This window comes from Patagioenas fasciata, chromosome 2, assembly GCF_037038585.1.
Source record: "Patagioenas fasciata isolate bPatFas1 chromosome 2, bPatFas1.hap1, whole genome shotgun sequence".
In the NCBI taxonomy this organism is placed as follows: Eukaryota; Metazoa; Chordata; class Aves; order Columbiformes; family Columbidae; genus Patagioenas; species Patagioenas fasciata.
The window spans coordinates 45325169-45346197 of NC_092521.1; the positions used below are offsets into that span (position 1 = coordinate 45325169).

General features: G+C 39.7%; 1 protein-coding gene across 5 annotated transcripts in view; it reads right to left on the reverse strand.

Annotated features, from left to right (window-relative positions):
- The window catches only part of SPIDR (scaffold protein involved in DNA repair), a 212972-nt gene that overhangs the window by 155315 nt on the left and 36628 nt on the right, over nucleotides 1-21029 (reverse strand). For all 5 annotated transcript variants that reach the window (XM_065831739.2, XM_071804140.1, XM_071804139.1 and 2 more), the window contains one exon: nucleotides 1514-1770. In XM_065831739.2, the coding sequence (XP_065687811.1) occupies nucleotides 1514-1770 (257 nt within the window). The remainder of the gene's footprint in view (nucleotides 1-1513; nucleotides 1771-21029) is intronic.

The following is a 21029-nucleotide window of genomic DNA, read 5'->3' on the forward strand; positions in this document are numbered from 1 at the left end:
GTGGAACCACAGGATGGAAGAGTGAAAAATGCTGCAAGCTCTGCTCCTCTGGCCACTCTGGACAGATTGCATTCTATATTGTTGTGGTTTGTTTAGTTTTGCTCGTTTGTTTCCTTTCAAAGCTATTTAGTCTCTCATACACTTGCTTCAGAGTATCTTTGCTGTCAAATCTATTTTTGCACAAAGATTGTTGATAGTAGAGCTCATCAAGAGAAGCTGATAGGTGCAAATTCAAGTTTAAGCTACAGAACTCCTCCACTCTGGGAGTTCTAATCCTATTGCAGCAGACAAAAGTTTTTATGACTTCAGAAAACTACTGGGCAAACTCATGAAAAGACAAACCCACTAAGGGTAACAAACAGCTCGCAAGCAATAAACTGCTGAAAGCTGGAAGTGCATCTGGGCAAAGTATCACTATATGCTTGTCCTGTTCTTATTACCTTCACACATACTTGCTTTTGGTCACTAAAAGGCATTTGTGGGGGTTACAGCTTTGGTCTGACCTAGTACAGCCGTATCTTTAAGTTTTTAAAGTAACAAGAAATAAAGCTTGATTGCACAAACAAAGCACTTCTAAGGATACAGATCCTCAGTAATTAGGACTTTCAAAACTGTTCCCTGAGTCAGCATTGTGAAATAGCCAAGAACATTTTTAAAGAAAAATAAAGTATGGTTATTTAACCAAAGTGAAGATTTACTTTTTAAGTAATTGCTTGATTGATTACTGGGCATAGAATCAGCTGTAAAAAAAGTAAAAACAAACCACAACAGATATCTATAGCAGTGCTGCTTGTAATGGCAGTTTCCATAGCTTGAAGCATATCTTTGCATATACCATTGAAGTTAAAACAACTTTCGTTAATTCAACATAGAAAGCGACGGCTTCTGCACTGTAATTAGTTAGAGAAATAGTAAATTGTGAACTTCAGCCTTCTCATGCTCTGGCTCAGCCTGTTTTCTTTCAGCAGTTAGATATCTGTTTAACGTATTTAATTTAGTCACAGAGATTTACATTTCCGATTAACACACACATCCCACCTTTGCCTAAATATCACTCTGTCCTGCACTATTCAGCACCATTGTTCATCCACCCCCTTCCTACAGTATTTTGGATAATTTTACCCTGACAAATCTGGAGAGGACCAAAACAAAATCAGAGGTACGGAATTTTTCAGACTATCTGGCAAGGCACAAAGCAATGAAATGATTACAAACTAAAACAGAAGTATTGATATATGCGCTCACACATCTGTAAGGCACTGTAAAGAATTAGAAGTGCAAAAACCATATAAATTTGTACACAGGAGTCCAAGATAGAGAGCTTTCACCACAGATATTAAAACTTAACTCTTTCTTGCCTTGTTTGCTTGTTTACAGATAAATACACTCTGTAAGTTTTTGGAATTTGCATCTCTACAATGTTTATCCTTGAAATGCATTCCTATTCTTCTGTAAGTATTCTTTTACTTACAATAGAAAAAAAAAAATCCTTTAAGGCAGACAGCACATTTACCTCAGCAGCTTCCTCTTCTTGGCGGACTCGGTAGGGGCTCGGGGGGCCCTGTCCCCCTGCTTCCCGGGGGTGCGGAGCAGGGCCTGCGCAGACCTCAGCCACTCACTGGCCGGTCGTGCTGCAGCATCCCCAGTGTCCACTCCCAACCTCGGTCCCAATCTCCCACTGGATCCCAGAGCGGTGGTCGCTGGGCCTGTCTTTCCTTCTCCCACACTGTCGTTATCGGACGAATACTCAGAAATGTCTGTCGAAGTTGTCTAAACAAATAAAAATACAAAGCTATTTAAACAGAATGCTAATGAAATAGTACAGGTTTATGTAGGCAGTTATTTATGTTCCCTAGTAATCCATAAATTGAATGCCAGCTTCTTGATTAATATAACTTGGGCAGCTTCACTGTAAATGCACAATAATATTTTGTAAGTCAACATAAACTCCTGAATATAAGGACCAAGTCTTGAGGGACAACTGTGATAAGTAACATTTACTTTTTCAAACAACCTGGTCTGGAAAATTTATCAAAATAGTAAGCCAATGCTTATCTCTATCAAGAGAAGTTTTCAGACAGGTGTCAGGAGTAAAGCCAAGTTTTCAAGAAAGCAGAAAGAGGCTAATGAGTGGCAGGGATCGTGACTGGCAGGAAAGCTGAGAGAAAGGGAGCTTTCACATCAGGATTCAAGTAAGAAGGCAGGCTGGCTTCCAGTCTGAATGGAGGCAACTCATTACTCTTTTGAGAACTCATAGCTGGCAAAAAGTATGTAACCTTTTGTTAAAACAAGATTTTGACCACTAAAGCTGGCCTTCACCCATGCCCAGCAGGTCTAGAACTTCCCAAGAAGGTTTCAGAAGTTGAGCATAAGCTACCGGGTGCATCCAGGTATTAATAGCGCCAGCAAGGATCCATCCCTGGTCAGCAGCCAAGGCCATGAGCAAGCTGGGCTGGAGATCAGACTCATAAAACCTCACTGAAGCTCCTCTCACAGAAACCCATGGGACACACTGAACTCAGCCCATTGAAGGAGGGATGAGAGGAGAAGAAGGCCCAAAACAAGTCTGCAAAGGGACATGGAAGGCTGAGGAGAGGGCTGATGTTGAAAATTCACCTGCTTTGGCTCAGCTTGCTTTATTTTCCTCTAGGGCTTCCGCACAAGCAGGGCAAGGGAGCTGGGTTGGCCCCCTAGGGTGAGTTCTGTATAGTTGTTATGTACATTATGGTCTCTTGACCCAGTATTTCTTAAAGTACTGGGTATTAAGCAAAAATACTTAGGAAGTGGCTTTTTACCTAGTACAGAATGAAATGATCTATAATCCTGAAATAGGCAGAAGACTAAGAAACATGAGCTGGACTCAGTCTTCAGGAGCTAGTTGGAAAAAAACAAACAAAAAAAACCCCAACAAAAACAAAAAACCAAAAACCAAACAGATTCTGTGTAAGTTCTGGTGGGATGAGCACAGTAACAGTCCTGTCATTGGGACCTCCGGCACTGGCCCAGCTCAGGGAGGTTTGCAGAAATCCCCTCTGTAGAAAAGGCAAGTTAAGCAATTCAGCGTGATCCTTGAAAGAACCGAACTCCAATGCAAAACACTGGGTTCGCATTATCAACAGGGAACTGAAACACCCCAAAGACTGACTTTGCTCCTGATCATACTGCCCCAGTCACAGAACAGGTCCTGAAAAAATTAACCTGCTCCCCTGGTCTGCTGCAGTGAGCAGCTCCCCACACAGGTCGTCTGACAACTGGCTCAGATAAAGACTTTAAAGATAAAAGAGGAAAGGGAGGGAAATCACTACATTCACCAAAGCTGTTGTATGTTATTAATTAGTGTAATCAGCTGAAGCCAACATTTCTCAACTGCGCGCAAAAATGAATTCGGCTCTTGCCAGTTCTTTAATATGTTCTTCATGTAAATGATGAAGACACTGCGTTCATGTTCTGAGAGCTTACCTAAGTATTCTGGAAATTGGAAGGACCTTTTTTAAAGCTATCCAGAGGAGGAGAACAGCTAGAAGTATGTAATTAGTATCAGCCTGTTTTAAACACAACGCAGTCAACATTCATCCCTTGGCAACAATATTTCTCTGAAAACAAACTCCTTCCACATTGGAAAAGAGCCAGAAATAAAAAGGTTTCAAACAGTACGAAAGCAAAAAGCAAGCACTTCATTCTTAAAACATCATTCCAATGCACTCTTTTGCTTCAGGAAAGATTTAATTTTGCTTGAATTGCTATGATATCCACTGCATCTAAAAAAACGATGCAAACCTGAAGTTCTTTGAGCAAGTAAAATGCATACGAAGAAAGCCTTTGGGATGTGCTTCAAGTTAAGCACATGTTTTAATCCCACTGATTGTTGTAAGAGTTAAGAAGCTTTCCTAAATAAAGATTGTTTAATAAAGCATTTAATTCTTCTGCTAATATTTGTTATTGTATACTTGTTAGACTTAACTTTCCTAAGGAAACCGTACTTTGGGGTTTTTGGTTTTAGTTTGTTTGTCTGAGTTTGTGTTTTGGTGTTTGTTTTGTTTTTGTTTTAAACTGGTCAGCTGGAAATTTTTCCTAAAGAGGAAGCTACAAAAATGAAGAAGAAAAACAAAGAACAAAAGCTCAACTTACCAATTCCATACACTATTTAACTTTAGCCCCCATCAGAAACAGAGAAATGAGAAAATTATTTTCAAAACATACAAATATGATTTTTCAAGTCTACAGTAAATAAGCTGGCACGTCTACTAATATTACAGTGGTAGACAGCTGGCAGGAAAAAGTGATGTAATTTCTTAGGTTCACTTTAAAACAAACATTGATAAATAGTGAAGAAATGGTTTATCAATTAGCAATATCTTAAACATAGTGAAGCTGAAGTTTTAAGAGTAGTTTTTGTTGTTGTGTTTTGGTTTGGTTTTGTTTGTTTTTTCCTTTTTTTGCCATTTGTTTGTTTCAAATAATATCCCCAGTAATTACTAGGAGTTTCTGAAGAGTGCCATTGCTAAGCAGAGAAGTGTCAAACTAAAAGTAGTTTACTTTTCCACACTGCTTATTATTTCAAAATACAGCCATTTTTGGTTATGGTGGCTGAAGGTACAACGCTCCCCACTACACACAGGCTCAGCTTTGCCCCCTCAATCCCTTCCTCCAGCCCCTGAGCCCCCAAGCTAATCACCCCCATCCTGAGGTTTTCCGTGACTGTCTCCCATATGTCCCAATCACTCCAAATACTTGGTGTAGACTGCTCACTAAGATTTACCTGCCGTTTCCAATGATGGCCTTGCCACAACATGCTCTGTTGTGACATGATGCTACCCACTTCTCCATGTCCAAGGGCTGAGGGGAAAAAACAAATGCAGGGGCTGACCTCAATCTCTGTCTCACTAAAATGACAAACACGGCTCATTTTGTTTCCTTTTAGAATGAATCAATTTTCTCTATGACTGGTTTCATTTGAAAGGTTCTAAATGCTTCCCTTTTATGGCTCTTTAAGGAAAAATTACTTCAGTAAAAATGCACAGAATATTGCAATTTTTTTTCTGATATGATTTGGCTACAGGAAAACCAAGAAGTCAGTGAGTACTGTAGCTGAGCATCCAGGGCCCTATATTTTAAAGATAGTCATGTTTAAATCAAAGTGCATTGAGAGCACTCTCAAGATGAATTAATGTATGATGATGTATTTTTGACAGCACTCACCAGCGCTAGCTAACATAGAGGATGGTACAAACATAAAAATAGAAACCAGAATGAGAGACAGCAAATATCCCCCCTGGCTAAACAGTTAAGATTGCTAAAGAATATATGATTACCTGCGTCAATTTAAATTAATTAAAAAAAAAAAAATCACGGAAACCCCACAGAAATGGTAAAATCCTGGCCCAAATTTTTCAAATACAAAACTTAACTTCAGTGAAAAGAAGCGAGCATTCCATAAGCATGGAGATTTTGCAGGCAGGCAGCACAGATATGATGCTGTTGCTTTGGTGACCAAGAACTCCCTCCCTCACTCTCAAGAGATTTCCTTCAGCTGCCTGTTGCTTTGCCTTCAACACCCTGTGAGTTCTTAGGGAGTTCCTTTGTAATCTGCACAGCATTTGCTTTTAAAAGGTCTGGAAAAAAAATACTTTTTCACTTCAATAGCGATGCAAGTAAGAAATATCTGTATTTGATCACTTTAATAAGCACTTACTATTTCTTAGCAACAAAACAGCAGTAAGTTAATATGAGAAGTGTTAAATTTCCACTTGAAGATTCCAGCTTCAGCACAGAAAGCAGAACTGTACAAAACTTTCTGTACAAAAAGAAAGCTGACATATCAATCCTACTAAAAAAAAAAAAAAAAATTGTATTTTTTTTAAAAAAGGCATTCTCATACACTGATTACTAATTAGAGGCAAGGAGCAGTCAGGAGAGTTTCTCATTCTCCTTGGTCTCCTCCCAAGATATATCACTCAGTGGAACTTTTCTGTGGAAAAAGATCAGTACATACAACCTACTTTTGTATTAGTTACACACTTTCACTTGCTCAGTCATCATATGTTGAGAAAATGTTGTAAATCTTTTCCAGCTGGCACGATGACACTTTGCTGAGATGATGCTCAATATAAGCTCACACATATTCTGGATAATTTTGTCAGCTGAAACTAAGATGCTTCAGTATGCTGCAGTATGTCCAGGTCTCCTATTACTGACAAAAAATGGCTATCTAATTCTATATAGACACCGAAATAACTCTTTACAGATGGAAGTCACTCATTTCCCTCCTCTAAAATAATAAATCTCTTCCCTCCTATTATCTTACTACAGCTCAGCTCAAATGGCAAAAGACCTGATAGGGTTCCTCAGCCTGGTTCCCTAAGGGTGCCATCTTTCTCAAGTCGCAGAGCCAAGTTATGTCAGAAATCGAAATAGTATTTGAGAGTTTTAGACAGCGATCACTGTACACACAGAAGAAAATGAATCTTGTGGCATGTCTTTTCCTATCTGTTCTTTCACATATCTTTGCCTCTAACTCTGAAAGCATTTTCTATTATACCCTGCTTGTTCTCATGGACTACCTTTTTTTCTCACTTCCCTATTCTTTTCAGAATTACTTTGCATTTCTCCACACACACAGTGAACTTAGGCAACTGTCGTACCACCTCTCCTTTTATACAGTCTTCCTTCCTGAGAAGCAATGCTACATTTGTACTAGTGGTACTCTTTGCTATCAGGCAGGCAAAGGGATTCTTTTACCCCAAGGAGCTGCAAGAAGATTTTATATTTTGCATTGTACTTTCCAAAAAACAAGACTGAACAGAAAAGCCACTGGATTTGCTACAATAAATATTCACAAGCATAAATCACCAGCGCAATATGTCAAAGGCCCAGGCTATGCTAATGAATGCTTGAAGCTACCAGAAGCTGGCTTGCAGGATTACAGGGAGTAAAGGTAAAGGAAAAAAAGTTTCCTCTAATTAATCAACAGAAATTAATTGTGTGCACAGAGAGTCCAAGGTATTATTCAGGTCTATAAAGATAATTGAAGATATAAAGGATTTAAAACTTGCAGTTCTCTTCAAAGCATCATGTTTTCTGAAGCTTTAACTGAAGCACTGAAGTCTATGCCAAATATTTTCCTAGTATCTTGAGAAATAACTTGGTTTTTGGTAAGCTAGCTACTTGCACTGTAGGGAGATAAAATTCAGGTATACCCTCACAGCAGGAACTGGGTGTTGAAGCGCAGAGCTAGGCGTGTGCCGCTCTGTGGGTGACACCAAGCTTTCTTCTCACAAACAACCGCAGGAACAGCACGCAGAGCGTGCGAGATGAGGTAGCAGTGCGTGGGCAGAGATAATCATATGACGAAAAAGAATAACAATGAAAAGACATAAATCACTACGAAGATATTTTTGGACTCGCAAGCCCAAACTGACACAGCAGATTAACTGAAATTTTGTACCTGGAACAACCTCCCAGTGTTAGTACAGAGGCAGCTTATATTTAAAATGGATCTCAGATAATGCCTAGTTGTTTAGCTAAGTACAGCATTCCTCCTCAGCACATGCGCCCAGACCATCTCATCTGTCCTAAATATTTATGTGGTGTTGGTTCAGCGCACTAGGAAATGACACGTTCTGCCCCACACACACCAGCGCTTTGTGGCTGCCACGGCAGGAAACAAACAGGGCCATACGCTCTTCCAGGGCACGAGAACAGCCAACTTCAGCGTCAATCTGGGACTCTCCTAGAGCAACTATTGCTGAGCTGACAAAGGGTTTGCTTTTTTCTCCCTGCTCAGCCACCACTAAGCCTCACACAGACACAGGAATGAATTTTCACTGTCTCCTAGATGCCACCACCCCTAGGCTGGAATGCAGTAGTTATTAGCACACAAAATCATTTATGCCAAATAGCAAAGAAGAATGCTGTATCTACTTGAATACGGAGAAGTGTAGGCAGCAACACTGTAATTATTCAAAGCAGAATCTGGTCACAGACTGCACCCTCATCTCCTCTTAATGGTGTTTTTGAGACCTTTAAACAAGTGGTTAGGACTTCTCTTCTATGACTAATTAAAAAGGCTTCACTGCATCCAGCAGCCCAGAGCTTTCATGGTAAAGGAAACTGATTGGTGATGATCTCTGGAAGCAGCTCCTACACCTTTAGCACCACTGCTTACTCTGTTGGGCTTCCCTCTGGAGATCTCCTGGCGACGTCTTACCCATGTCTGACCCCGTTCATTCTGCAAGCACCATCAAAAATTATAGCTGCATTCGCTACTGTCTTAAAAGGTTAGCACAAGTATGATGAAATTCAAAGGAAAATACCAATAGCTGTTACCAAAAGAAAGGCAAAGGGGACAATTTCAGGGATGCTTTCATGGACTGCAGGAGTTGGAAGGGCTTTGATGTAACTGCAGAATTTAGTGGAACAGTACAGCTGCTGTCAAGTTCGATCGCCAGTTATCCTCTGATGCTGGGCTTCCTGCATGGTTTCTGAAACCAAGAAAAGGCGTGGAGGGTGACACGAACGGGAAAACTCCCTCTTACACTTCAAAGAGTGAGGAAGTTGAAGTACAGTACACAGCCCACAAAATGGTGTTTTATATCACACATGAAATAACAACGAAATAACTTGTATCATCAATTATCAGCTCCCATATCTTGTGTAGATCATACTGCCTTGAAGTGGAAAATGAGGTGACGATCAGGATTACATGCAGTATGTTTGGCTGTGCATTCTTTCTCGTAGAGGGAGAGGTGCATGTTTTTGTTTGGTTTGAGCTCTCACACATAATCCTGTACACATACACCATTGGCAGGCAGCATCCTGCACGCAGCACTGTTTTAGAGAACAAGAATGGAAAATGTAATATTAGAATAAGAGTTTGCACACACACATACAAACAAAAAAATCAACAAGCAGGTGATCTTTGGAAAAAAACAAATGACTTTGGGAGAGTAGTGAAACAACAAACTTTTTACAGATGTAATGACTTTTTTTTTTTAAGCCAGGTATAGAATACACAAGTGGTAAGGAAGATGAAATCGAAGCCATAACTTCTAATCCTGCACAGAAACCTCAGCTTTTGCAAGGCAAACAGGTTTAGCAGGCTGTACCTCTCGAGATACATCCACGAGCTGTTCCAGCCTGCCTCTCCCAGAACAGGTTGTTCTCAGGCATGGATCAGTCGACCGAAACAGGTGAGGCTGTCTTCTCAGCCCAAGTGCGTTTTTATACAAAATAAATCACTAAAGCAAGAAGCACTGCATTTATTTCTGAGTGTACTCTTTAGATGTAAAATTTAATAGTGATTCTGAAGGTAAGACAGAACAAAAGAAGCTGTCTGCTAGGTACAAGGGCAGGAAGGAATAGCAGCGAACAGTGAGCTACTAAGGTACAAAGCGGGTACAAAGCAAAAGTTTACCCAGCAGCAGTTAAGGGATACTGATTTGTGCCATATGGAGTGTAAGGCAAACCCTGCTGCAGTCTTGGCATCTGCAGCGTTCGTGCTGCAACTGCACCTCTTAAAAGTATCATTTTAGGAGGTTAACGAAGCTTTAGTGTTAAGAAGTCAATCTCTCACTTCCTAATTTTCTGCAGTACCACTGATCTCTCCATCAGTCTGTGATCGGAGTACTGGTCAACTTCTAACAGAACCAAAAATGCTGAAAAATGTCAATAGAGACAACCTACAAGTGCTTTTTCTGCTTTGTCTACTCTGTTTTTCTATCGTACATTTTCAGTTTCTCCCAGGGAAAATGACTGGCTGTTAAAGACAATTTGGACCAATTTATGCATACTGTTAGCCAAGGCTACATTCAAGTGAATTACTGTAACCCTTGCTCTCCATTCCTTCCTTCAAAAAAAAAGGGGGGCGGGGGGAGACGCCGCTTCACGTGTTGCATCTTGCAAACTATACAGGGACAGAACCAGGTCTCCTCTCCTGCAACTGCGTATTATCCCACGCAGCTGAGCTCTCATCTTGATAAGGATCCTCCAAATGACAGAGACCCAGGTTTTCAAATACAAATACCTGACTCTGATAGGGCATGCCGATAATTACATCATTTCGCATAGAAGCCTCAACATTATGCACTGCAGTTTGGGCACATGAGAAAATTGCAGTCAGCTTATAATACCACTTAAACAGGGTTTAGTTCTTGACACAGAAATAGGTACTTTCATGTTTCCAAGGAACTGATGTTATCACATGGTTTGATAACCTACTTTCACATTCTTTGTTTATAGTTATTCATTCAGTTTCATTTATTAAAGTTAGTGGATTCAGGCCATGCAACCTCAGTTTTATTGTCTCTATTTTAGGTGATGCTATGGTAATCATCCAGGTTAAAGCTTGGATGTAACAAAAGAGGACTCAACTGAAAGGCATGATTAAAAGCCAAATTACTATTTATGAGCTAAATTCTAAAGCACCTAGACTAAACACCTGCAGGATTCAATAGGAACTGTTAAGGGAGGAAATACATTTCCATCTTCAAGCAACAACCTTGTTTTGTTCAAAGTCTTCAGAGAGAACAAATACTTGTAATGAGAGGTAATATTACTAGACAAACACATAACTGTGGGAAAACAGACAAGCTTTCAGCACTAAGCCCTTCTATAGATCCCAAAAGTATGTCAAGTTTTTCTTACTCCAAATAGATCGCTTGCTGTGAATAATTTCAATCTTTCCTTCTAAAATTGTTTCTCTCTTATATCTCTAGCCTACACAGTCATGAATAGCGATCCTGAAAGCTTTTAAAAAAACTATTTCTAAAGAAGAAACCATGAGAAAATACCTCTCTGCCACTGTTTAGACTGAACAGGGAATAGTCAAAGACTTTAGAACATCTTCTGTATTATGAATTCTCTTTCAAAAGGTAGGTGATAACTGCAAGCATGTTATTTTTGAGATGAAAGGAAGCAATTCCAGAATAACTGACTACATGAGAGATTGCACACAGCTACTCAGTGGAATACAAATTAAACACATCAACTTCTCATTTACCGTCGATCTGCCTGCAGTTTCCTGTGAAACCCCTTAGAAAAGCACTTATCAAAAATGGAAGGAAAAAAAAAAAGAGAGAGGAAACGCAACAGGCACAAGTGTTGTATAACACAGAAACCCAACACAGGCATCATTTCTGCAATAATGCTCAGCACTCAGTGGAAATTCTTTTGTTCATAATTTCCACAGAAGTACACACAGACACGTCTTGAAATCCAGCCTCTGCGCTTCCAGCTCCAGCAGCTCCAGCCCTGGCAGCTGGAGGAGACACCGGGCTGCCGGGCAGCGCAGCACATTACATTCATTTTCTTCTACTCCCACTCACTCTGCATTCTTCTCACTTGACTGTTCTCCCCTTTGCCCCATTTACTGCTTCACAGTGCCTGCGGTACTGCCCCCAAAGCCTAAAATAGTCGCCTCATTTCTTCCCTCCTCTTCATTTCTAACTCCTTCCGACCCTTTCCCTCCTCTCCAGAAGTCCTTCCACAGCCTACCTTTTCCAGAATGTTGCTTCATGTTTTTCGCACTGCTAAAACTATTTTAAGCAGCAAACATTTTGGGGCAGGAAATGTCTTATCACATCTGAAATACTGTGTTAGCGATGACAGTACGTGTGTGCACACAAAAGCAGCACCTTCACCTGAGCTGATTTCTAACACTGATGAGAGAGCCTCTATGCAGACTGAAGAAGCAGAAGACCCGGTTAACTGCTTTTCCAAGTAAGTCAAAGAACACCAAACAAGAAAAGTAGTTTAAAAAAAATGCATTAAATGTACAACGCTAAAATTAATTCTGTTTGGACAAAGAACAAAGGAGCCCAACACTAAGTTTAAAGATTTTCTTTTACATCATGCGCCTACACTTTGGAGAAGCAGAAGGAAAATAAAGTAACCATCAGCTGGGTAACACATTGTAATTGGAAATTGTAATGTTGTTCTCAATACACATTCTATAGAGAGATTCAGAGGTGCTAACCGCTGCAATGCTGTCTTAAGTTTGACACATTTAGTTGCACTGATTGTTCACAGTACATGAAAAGATTTCAAAGCAAAGACCAATTAAAACTCCTTTGAGATCTAGATTAGAATAAAAACACGTGTGTTGTAATATATATGTGTTATGTTACATACAGTGACATGATTGCCATAATACGGGTATAATGCACATTAAAGGACACACGGAGACAATTAGAGATATTTAAAACTTTCATTGGTAAATAAGCAGACCACACAAACATACCAGGAAAAACACACTTGAAATGTCCCAGTAAGGCAGTAATCAAATACAATCCTTGAACAATTACACTCAATGGACTGCGAGTCTAAGAACTGGCTAGCAACTGGCACGCAGAACTTGCAAAGAAAACAGCCCTGAAATACAAACGTCAGAAATGTCTACTAAACAATTCCTTTTAGGGATTATAAGGTTTGCATAAATTAGGAAGATTAAAAAGAATTAAGATAATGCTTCTCAGTTACAGGCAAAGAGAAAAAGAAAACCTCGCCTGCATGTCTTCACACTCGAACACATTTTTAAAAGCAACAGTTGACTGGTTTCCACAGCAGTCACCGGCATTTTTTGGCTTCATGCCTCCTCTATCTCAAATCAGATCAAGAGATTGTGATGGCTCAATTTCACTTCCATTCTGAAATCAATGCTTGCTTTACTTTAGGAAGTGGGGGGAGAAAAATCACGTAGAACTGTCATATTTTTCTATTAGATGAGCACATGTCAATGTGTATTTACACATGGAAAATGCAACCTCTGCAAGATTCACAGGGTGGTGTGTCACTCCTGTTTTCTTTTTTTAAAATACAAAAACCTCAAAGCTGACAAGATAATGCTAAAATAACATGAGTTAATTCAGCTTCTGGGAAGAGCATTTAAAAATAAAACGTGTCCTTCAAGATACCATTAGACATTCTCTGCTTATTTTCCCCTTCCCAAAGTAAAAATACTCATGTCATATTTGTCCTTCACACTGAATTCTGCAGCTAGCATGATTTTTTTAAAGTGTTGTAAATTTTTTTTTCTTGAACTCCTAAGTGACCTATCAGCATTCTGATCAAAAACTTACATGCTACGTATGAAGCAACTAAAACACTGTGCAAGCTGCAATTTCCTTATACGTTCGGGGCCACAAAACAAGGCCTGAAGTTTGTTCTAAGAGCAAATGGAAGGAAAATATTTTTCATTAAACAGCAGCAAACTCTCCAACAGCAGCAGCTGGAGCTCTGGCTCTGGGAGCTGTGCTCAGCACTGAGGAGCTCGTGTGAGGGAGAGGGACAAGCCAAGGTGAAGGAAGAGAGGGACAGGAACAGCACTTTGCAGAAGGCGCTTGAGCAGTGCTGGAATTCGGCTGCACCACTTTTAGGAAGCGTCTGATACAGGCAGCTTCACTGACTAAATGCAGAAGTGGAAATGTTGGCATCCACTGTATCGATTTTGCCCTAGTGGCAACTATTTTAATCAGATTCCAAGCCCAACAATGTTCAAGAACAGACTGGACAACACCCTCAGACACATTGTGTGAACTGTGAGGTTGTCATATGCAGGGACAGAAGTTGGACTCGATGATCCTTGTGGGTCCCGTCCAACTCAGGACATTCTATGATTTTTTTTTTTCTTAGTGTTTAGACCGCAAGGTAGTATGCAGTCAAATTACTTCAGGAGCAACAAATGGTCCTCAGAATCAATTACAACTACCTTAGACACTGCAACATTTTCCATACCCCAGTCCAAATCACCAAAGAAGTGCTTGTGCATATTGTAACCTAAACTGTCACCTGGATGATCTGCATTCGCCAGCTCACAACAACAGTAATTTTATTTTGGTCAGAAAGATGGGCAAGGCATTGCAACAGAGTTCGATTTAATTAAAAATTAAAAAAAAAAAAAAGTCAAAATCAAAATCAGACTTTTAAAATCCAAAGAACAAAGAATTTCACATGCTTCAAGGGTCATTTTTCAGGGTACAATATAGGGCAGTGGAGCAAAATCTTGCTTTCTAGTTGCCAAAAGTCCCATCAGTTTATCTTGATTGCTGTTTTAATGATTTAGACTCCAACTCAGTATTTTCCATTCTATATGTAGGACAGTAACTACACAGATCTACCAGTGCATTATAATTCTTCTCAAATACAGAGAGACAAAGTTAAAGCAAGTGTTTAGACAATGGCAGAATGGTAGGTACCACTTTTTTTTTCTAGAGTTAATTCATTAAAAGCAAACTATACACTAATTATAAACATTATTAAAATAAAGCAAAATATTCAGTTAGTTAAGAAAATTCAAATAAAAACAAACACAGCTGCATCATATAATGTTGCAAGATGATTTAAGCTAGGCATGAAGGGGAATATAATTTCAGGATTCCGACAAGAATTTAAACATTCTTGTATAAAAGACTGTTTCTTGGTTTTAAACTCAGCTGTCAAATTAATGTAAAGATACACTCACAAGTGTGTTATTTTAACCCTTGGTTTCCAAAACACTTCCCAAAGATTTTCACTGGAGCTACTGCAATTCAAAGTAGTAATATAACACATATCAAGACTCCAGGATAAAAATCCTTTTGACATGTTTATTGACATCTACTGCTGCCAAATTTACACTTGGAAATCTTAGACATTTAAAATGCATTTTCCTCTCAAATTGCCAAAAATAAACAAATCTTGTTGTGTACTAATCACTTTGGAGGGAGGAGTTGAGTTTCTAGATCAAAAGTTGAGCATTTGTGTTCATTTGCAAGGCTACCATCAAACAAATCGGGTTTTTTTTCCTCTTCCATTTCACTATTAACAAAAGTGCTGGAAAATTGCACCACTAGGCCAAATATAAGTATTATTATTCCTGGAATGCACTTATAGAAGGAATGCAAAGCCTACCCTATGCAAAATAGCAAACATGTACAATTACATCTAGACTAACTGATAAGGCAACCACTTCTTAAGGAAAAAGCACTCGAGAAATTTAAAATTCAATTTAACAAGTCACCCACACTCTCAAACACCGCAGTGAAAAAACGCCTGTGTATACGCACACCCCCACTACACCCCAAGCACAAACATCTACATTTCTTTGTTTATATTTAAACAAACTGTCATTTTCCATTTAGGAAATGTCACATACTTTTCTTCCCAGTTCTAGGTTTGTCTTTGTGTATTTTTATATAGCTAACGTTAACCTATAGCTAGTTCTGCCTAAGCTGTAAGGACTCTGGCTATAAAGGGGTTCCTCAATTCACTCCGCTTTTTGCAAAAGAGCAACTTCAGTTACCTTCACTAACTTAATTCAACATAAATTTTACTAAACAGAAATGGAAGAACAGTATATGTAGAAAGCAGATGCATGTACCTACACATCTACTCTTCCTAGCCCCAAAACTGAACTCCAAATGACAATCTGCTGCACAGACACACATACTCTAGAAACTGGTTTCAAATATAGAAAAATATTTGCAGGACTTCCATGGCAGCTAGGTTTACATTGAAGGATTTCAGAAACGTATCACACAAAAATAGGAAGCAGAAGCAGTGATACTTTCTTCTACTCAAAAACTCAAAACTTAAAGCAAATATCCCAAGAGGCTCTATAGTTTTAAGAGGTGCTACGCTGACAAAACAGGACTTCAACAACATTAAACCAATGCCTTATTCATGTCCTGAACAGCAAGTATGGAAGTCCAGAAAAACAGAGGCTGATCAGAAAAGCCCCTCTATTGCATTTGACAACCATTTAAACAGCACAGTGTAGGGAGAGGATCCAGAAAGCATATAAATCAGGCTTTCTGTGAAAGCAACACCACTGGATTTATGTGCATGGGTTTTGTAGGTATCATAATATTACCACATATCATGGCCAAGACTGAAGACTGTGTGCACAAATGTGGTTTTTCTATAGATACAGCCCTGGCAGAAAGAAGCACAGAAGATGTCTACAGTAGTCTGACAGACAATATATAAAACCACTTTGGTGGAAGCAGAGGAATGCAATTTGCTGTAGATGGCAACCACCACCAAAAGAGCTTGCTTGTGACTTATAAATAAAATTGAACCAGAACATTTCTAAGGAGAGACCACAACCCAGAACTTTGCAAAAAATGCTCTTGGGAGAAATCTGGGGAATTTTCAGACACAGGAGAGGAAAACATAGCTGTAATAGGAACCCAAGGATCTACTTTAAAAAGCACATGATGTTTATGAAGTACTGCTTGAACACGTGAACCTTCACAATAAAATGTGAACTAGTGGTATAAGCACAGGACTGAGTCAGAAAGCTTGACATTTAAGACTGGATCTAACATCAGTTCATGTGGTTTGGAGAGATGCTGTTCAAGACAAAACTTTCACAAGTGACTCTCAACTCTATCTGGCAACTTGGCACTCAAGCTTATTTTGCACAGGTGCTAGACACCAACTCCCACGTAACAGTACTGAGCCCCTATAGACTTAGTGTCCACAGGTGGGAAAGGCAGAACTGCAAAGCATCTACATGTGAATTTAGCACAAGCGGGCATTCAAATTTAAAAGACTTTTGAAGGTCCTCACTTAATTGTTTAACTCTTCAAAATAGGAGACTATTGATACTTTTATACCTCCAGGGAGACCACAAAAGAAAAAAAAAGTTACACGTTTTCTACGCATATAAATACATAAGGTTATCATCTTCTGCTATAAAAGCTAAGACTCAGACTCTGAGAGGCACTTTGATCACATGAAGACATCAAAGCCTAAGAGGTCAGGCACAAAATCTTTCACTCCTGTCCCCAAAGCCTCCTGATGAACCAGCTTTTTCAGTACCTAATATTTCAAGAATCTCTTAAAACACTGCCTCTGGACATACCCAGATGCAATGCAACTCTGCAGACTTGTGGTTTGTGTCACACGTAAGCCTGTGAGTACAAAGTTGGTACTTCTGTACCTAACCCTGTCTAGGGGCTTAATTCAGTGGGTGTGGGTTTCTGCTCTGCAGAGATTTCCACTCACAACATGCTGTATGCATTGCTCGCGTTGACAAGCACATCCACAACAGTGGTCACATAACTCTTCATTAACACTCCAGCTGTTTCGGCCTAAGCAGCAAGAAACCCATACTCTAGCACAACGATCTTTAGCTTAAGAGAGTTCAAATCCCTCCCTCTCAGGAAAGCACTCAGTCCACCAAAGCAATGAGGAGGTCATTTCTACTTCTCTCTTGAAGGCTGGGCCACTGCAGGAAAAAAAACCACGACGTTCAAAGGGTCTTTCAGAGCTCCAGTCCCTGCTCCACATCAAACAGGCATTAGATAAAATCCAGGAACACCAGGGAGCTTAAGCGTTCCTTGGTTAGAAAGACAGTAGCTAGGAATCCTGGCATTCAGCACTTAAGCTTTTCTGTTCATTGTATACAGAACACAGGCGTCTAAATCTAAGTTTAATGGCTATTTTGCAGGCCAGGACTTAGATTCCTGTAGTTCTGGCATGACGATCAGCTGCACCGCAAAAATCAGCCCGTTTCTGTATCAGCCTCCAAATATGTTGCAGCATTTTTTAGAAATCCACACAACTCCCAAAAGGCAAACCTCCCAAAGTTAATGCTGATCACAGCAAATATGTGAGAACTCAGTCCTCTTCAGCTGCCTAACCAGATTTCAATTACTGAAGTTTGGAATTTTACAATGACACTGCATGACGAAGCACAATGTAACCGGATTTTCATTTGTTAGTTAGAAGAGTTCCTGTCCACTTCTATACTTCCCCAATTCGGGCAGTACAGAAATTCAAGCTGTGAAGACAATACTGATTTTGCAATGCATTCAGGGCTTAAAAAAATAAATTGAAATACATCAAAGCGGTCAGATAAGTTACTACTCAATAGGAAGTTGTTTCTTGAAAGGAAATTGCAAATTTCAGTCAAAGAGGAAGATGGAGAGTTAGAATTAACTAACTGTTCCAAAAATTTCAGAAAGCAGGAAGGGTTTGTGAAGGTTGCATGAAGAAACTGCATGCAACCACATAAACAAGCTCAATTTCAGACTATGTAAATATCTTAAGAATATGTCCCCAATTAAAAAAGAAATCAATCTCTCTTCAAGTTGCACATGTTTCTGAAAGGACAGAACAGATATCCCAGCAGTTGTTACATCCAGACCTATGTACTGATTAGACAGACTAGATTTAGATACCTTAAAACTGTCTGTCCAATACCAAGACATCCATATTATGCACCTTTTCAGTTACAGAATACATAACAAATGTATTTAAAACCAGAACATTTGCTAAATTTTGTTGAAGTTTTCCCTACCACTCACAACTTTCTAGCATTCAAACACCTAGACTTCTCTGAAGGTCGGGAATTATTTTAATGTCTGTGCAGCCAGCAGCAAAGCAACTGGCATTATGATTTTTGGCCACTTAATCCATTTACTTTAGCCAACATTTATACCCAATGTCCAAATTGTGGGCATCTGGTCACAAGCACAGTAAGGGCAATGGACTAGACAGAACTTCAGTCTATCCTATATAGCCATTCTTACATCTTATCAGCAAATGTTTCTCTGCAGCTGGGGAAGCAGTGCACGCTTGTAGGGTCATTTAATACAAGAGTCAGATAAAAAAAGGTATCGACTAAAGACTACGTTGACTAGTACCTGGCCAGCAAAAGAGACATACTTTGCCTTTCATGCCCCAAAACACCCACTTCAAGTTGCAACTATACACATACGGTATTAGCAAATCTTTCCAATTACCTTGTTACTGTACCTGAATGTAACTGGGAATGTGCCCAGTTCAGACACAGCTTTTGCTGTAATACCATGATAGCGTGGGCTTGGCACGATTACATCACACACATCTTGGCAGTCGGGCGGCAGCAGCTCCACTGAGCTCAAGGCCAAGCCATCAACAGTTGTGCTGAATGCAGTTGTCTGCACATTTTTACACAGGCTTTCCCATTCTATTATGTTTTAATTTGCTGCCCTTATCTTTGTGCTGTACCGACATCCCTCTGCAATGTTTGTACACCCAGGAAGTTGTGAGAAAACAGGCAGTAACAGGGAACAAAGTCTAGCCTTGGCATAATCATTTTGCAAACACGATGCTCAAAATTTTTCACTCCTGATGGAGTAAAACAGATCACGCATAATTAAGCCTGCAAACTCTGTCAGGCACATCTGTCTTGGAACTACAGATCTGTTCACTTGTGAACTCTGAGCCTTTCCATGTGACACCAGTTGCTACAGCACAACCCTGAGCTCTTTCTAGCCTTCTCAAATAGTATTCTCGGTCATTTTTAGTTCTTCTCCCAACAATATTTAACCTTGTAGCCCCAAAGTAGCCTACAATAGGTTCAGAGATGACAACAAAAGTGAACCATATGCATCACCCTGTGAAATTCATGCATCTGGCTCTGTTTGACAGAACTGCCATTCTGGTGTTGTCCCTTCTTCACCATGTGACATCTGCCCCTTCCTTTCCTCCTCTATTCATCTTCTTTGCACAAAAAAAAAAAAAAACCAGGACGTAAAACAAACAGATCAAGCAAAACGTGAAACAGAGCAGAATACTTTAAGTAAGTATTTCAACTACAGCAAAAGATTTCTTTTAAAAACAGCTGCTAGCACGATTAAGGCCTGCAAGAAACAGAACTTATTAGGCTTTATTAAAAATACAGGATTAACATGGAGGGTGGAGTATGTAAATTACAAAACTGATATGTTAGTTGAAGTGGTACATTTTTGTTAATTTGAGGATGAACTTCAATATGCCAGAAATTAGAGACCCACATTTAGCTTGCATAAAACGAGACAGACAGTAGCAGAGCTGGGTCTTTGGGGAGATACGAGGACAAGCTCACTTAGTTCACTGTTCAGAGGAAGAGAAGCTTTCTGGAGGCCGTGCCTCTGAACCGTGCATTGAACAACTTGCTTTCCACACCCATCAGCCTCTCAAAAATGTCAGCAGCCCAAATGTCCTAAGAACTTCTCCCCACATCTTCAGAGACAAATCCACCTCCAAACACAAGACAACAGCAGAAGAAATCTGTTGAGCGTTGGCAGAATTATGATCAGAGACAGTATGAAGAGAAACACAATTGCGTTCTTGCAGATTTAGAGGCAGAGAAAGGAATTTACAATAATATCTCCCTCTCTTCCCTGCCCTCACCACTACCCCCAAAAGTAAATCACGCAGCCATACACACTCCTGCATAGTGGCTTTAAATACGCTGAGTGATTAAAGGTGACGATGATGACTACAGGCCATACTATGCATCTTTAGAGGCTTTTCAGTTCAACAGTGAGGGGCCAAATGGGGCTACTGTGTATCTAAAATATTTTACTCTGATTAAAGGTGTAATTAAATAGTTAGTCATAATAGCTGCCATACTTTAAAAGAAACCCACCTCTCCTTCAGGGGAAGGGAAGGAAATTATGCTACTTTATTCATCCAAACACACTCTATGTTAAATTCAAATACAACATGCGGACTAGATAACTACAGTGACACACAGCCACAAACACTTAGTAATCCAAGATAGAACAAGGAGATGAATCTTTTAACCTATAATCTTCGCAAAGGGAAACTAAATCTTATGATTAAGAGTTCTGTCATATCTGTAGAGGTATCAGTGGAGGCTGTGTGTTTTCTTCTCAACTGTAATAAGAAATTCGTGCTGGTTTTAAGGCCTAAATACCAGCAAAGACACTACAAACATAGGGTCTGACACAGAGCTTAAGAGATTTGCTTGTTTACACGGTTAGCGCAGAACTTCTATGGATATCCACATATATGTTGTGCAGAGGGGTAGGCTGGCACCAAGAATCTCATTTGGCATAAACAAACCAGAAATCTTTTCCTTCTCTTCTCACTGAATTTTCAACCCCTGCAACATTATTATTATCCTCAGCAAATCATCCCTCCAGGTCCGTAGCAATAATGATTTTTGTTTGGGAGGGGTTTCCTTGGCTTAGGTCACCTTTCACAGAGAAGTCATTGATCTCAAATAGCCACCACTAATCATGTATTATATAAGAAAATAAAAGGGGAAGGTAATT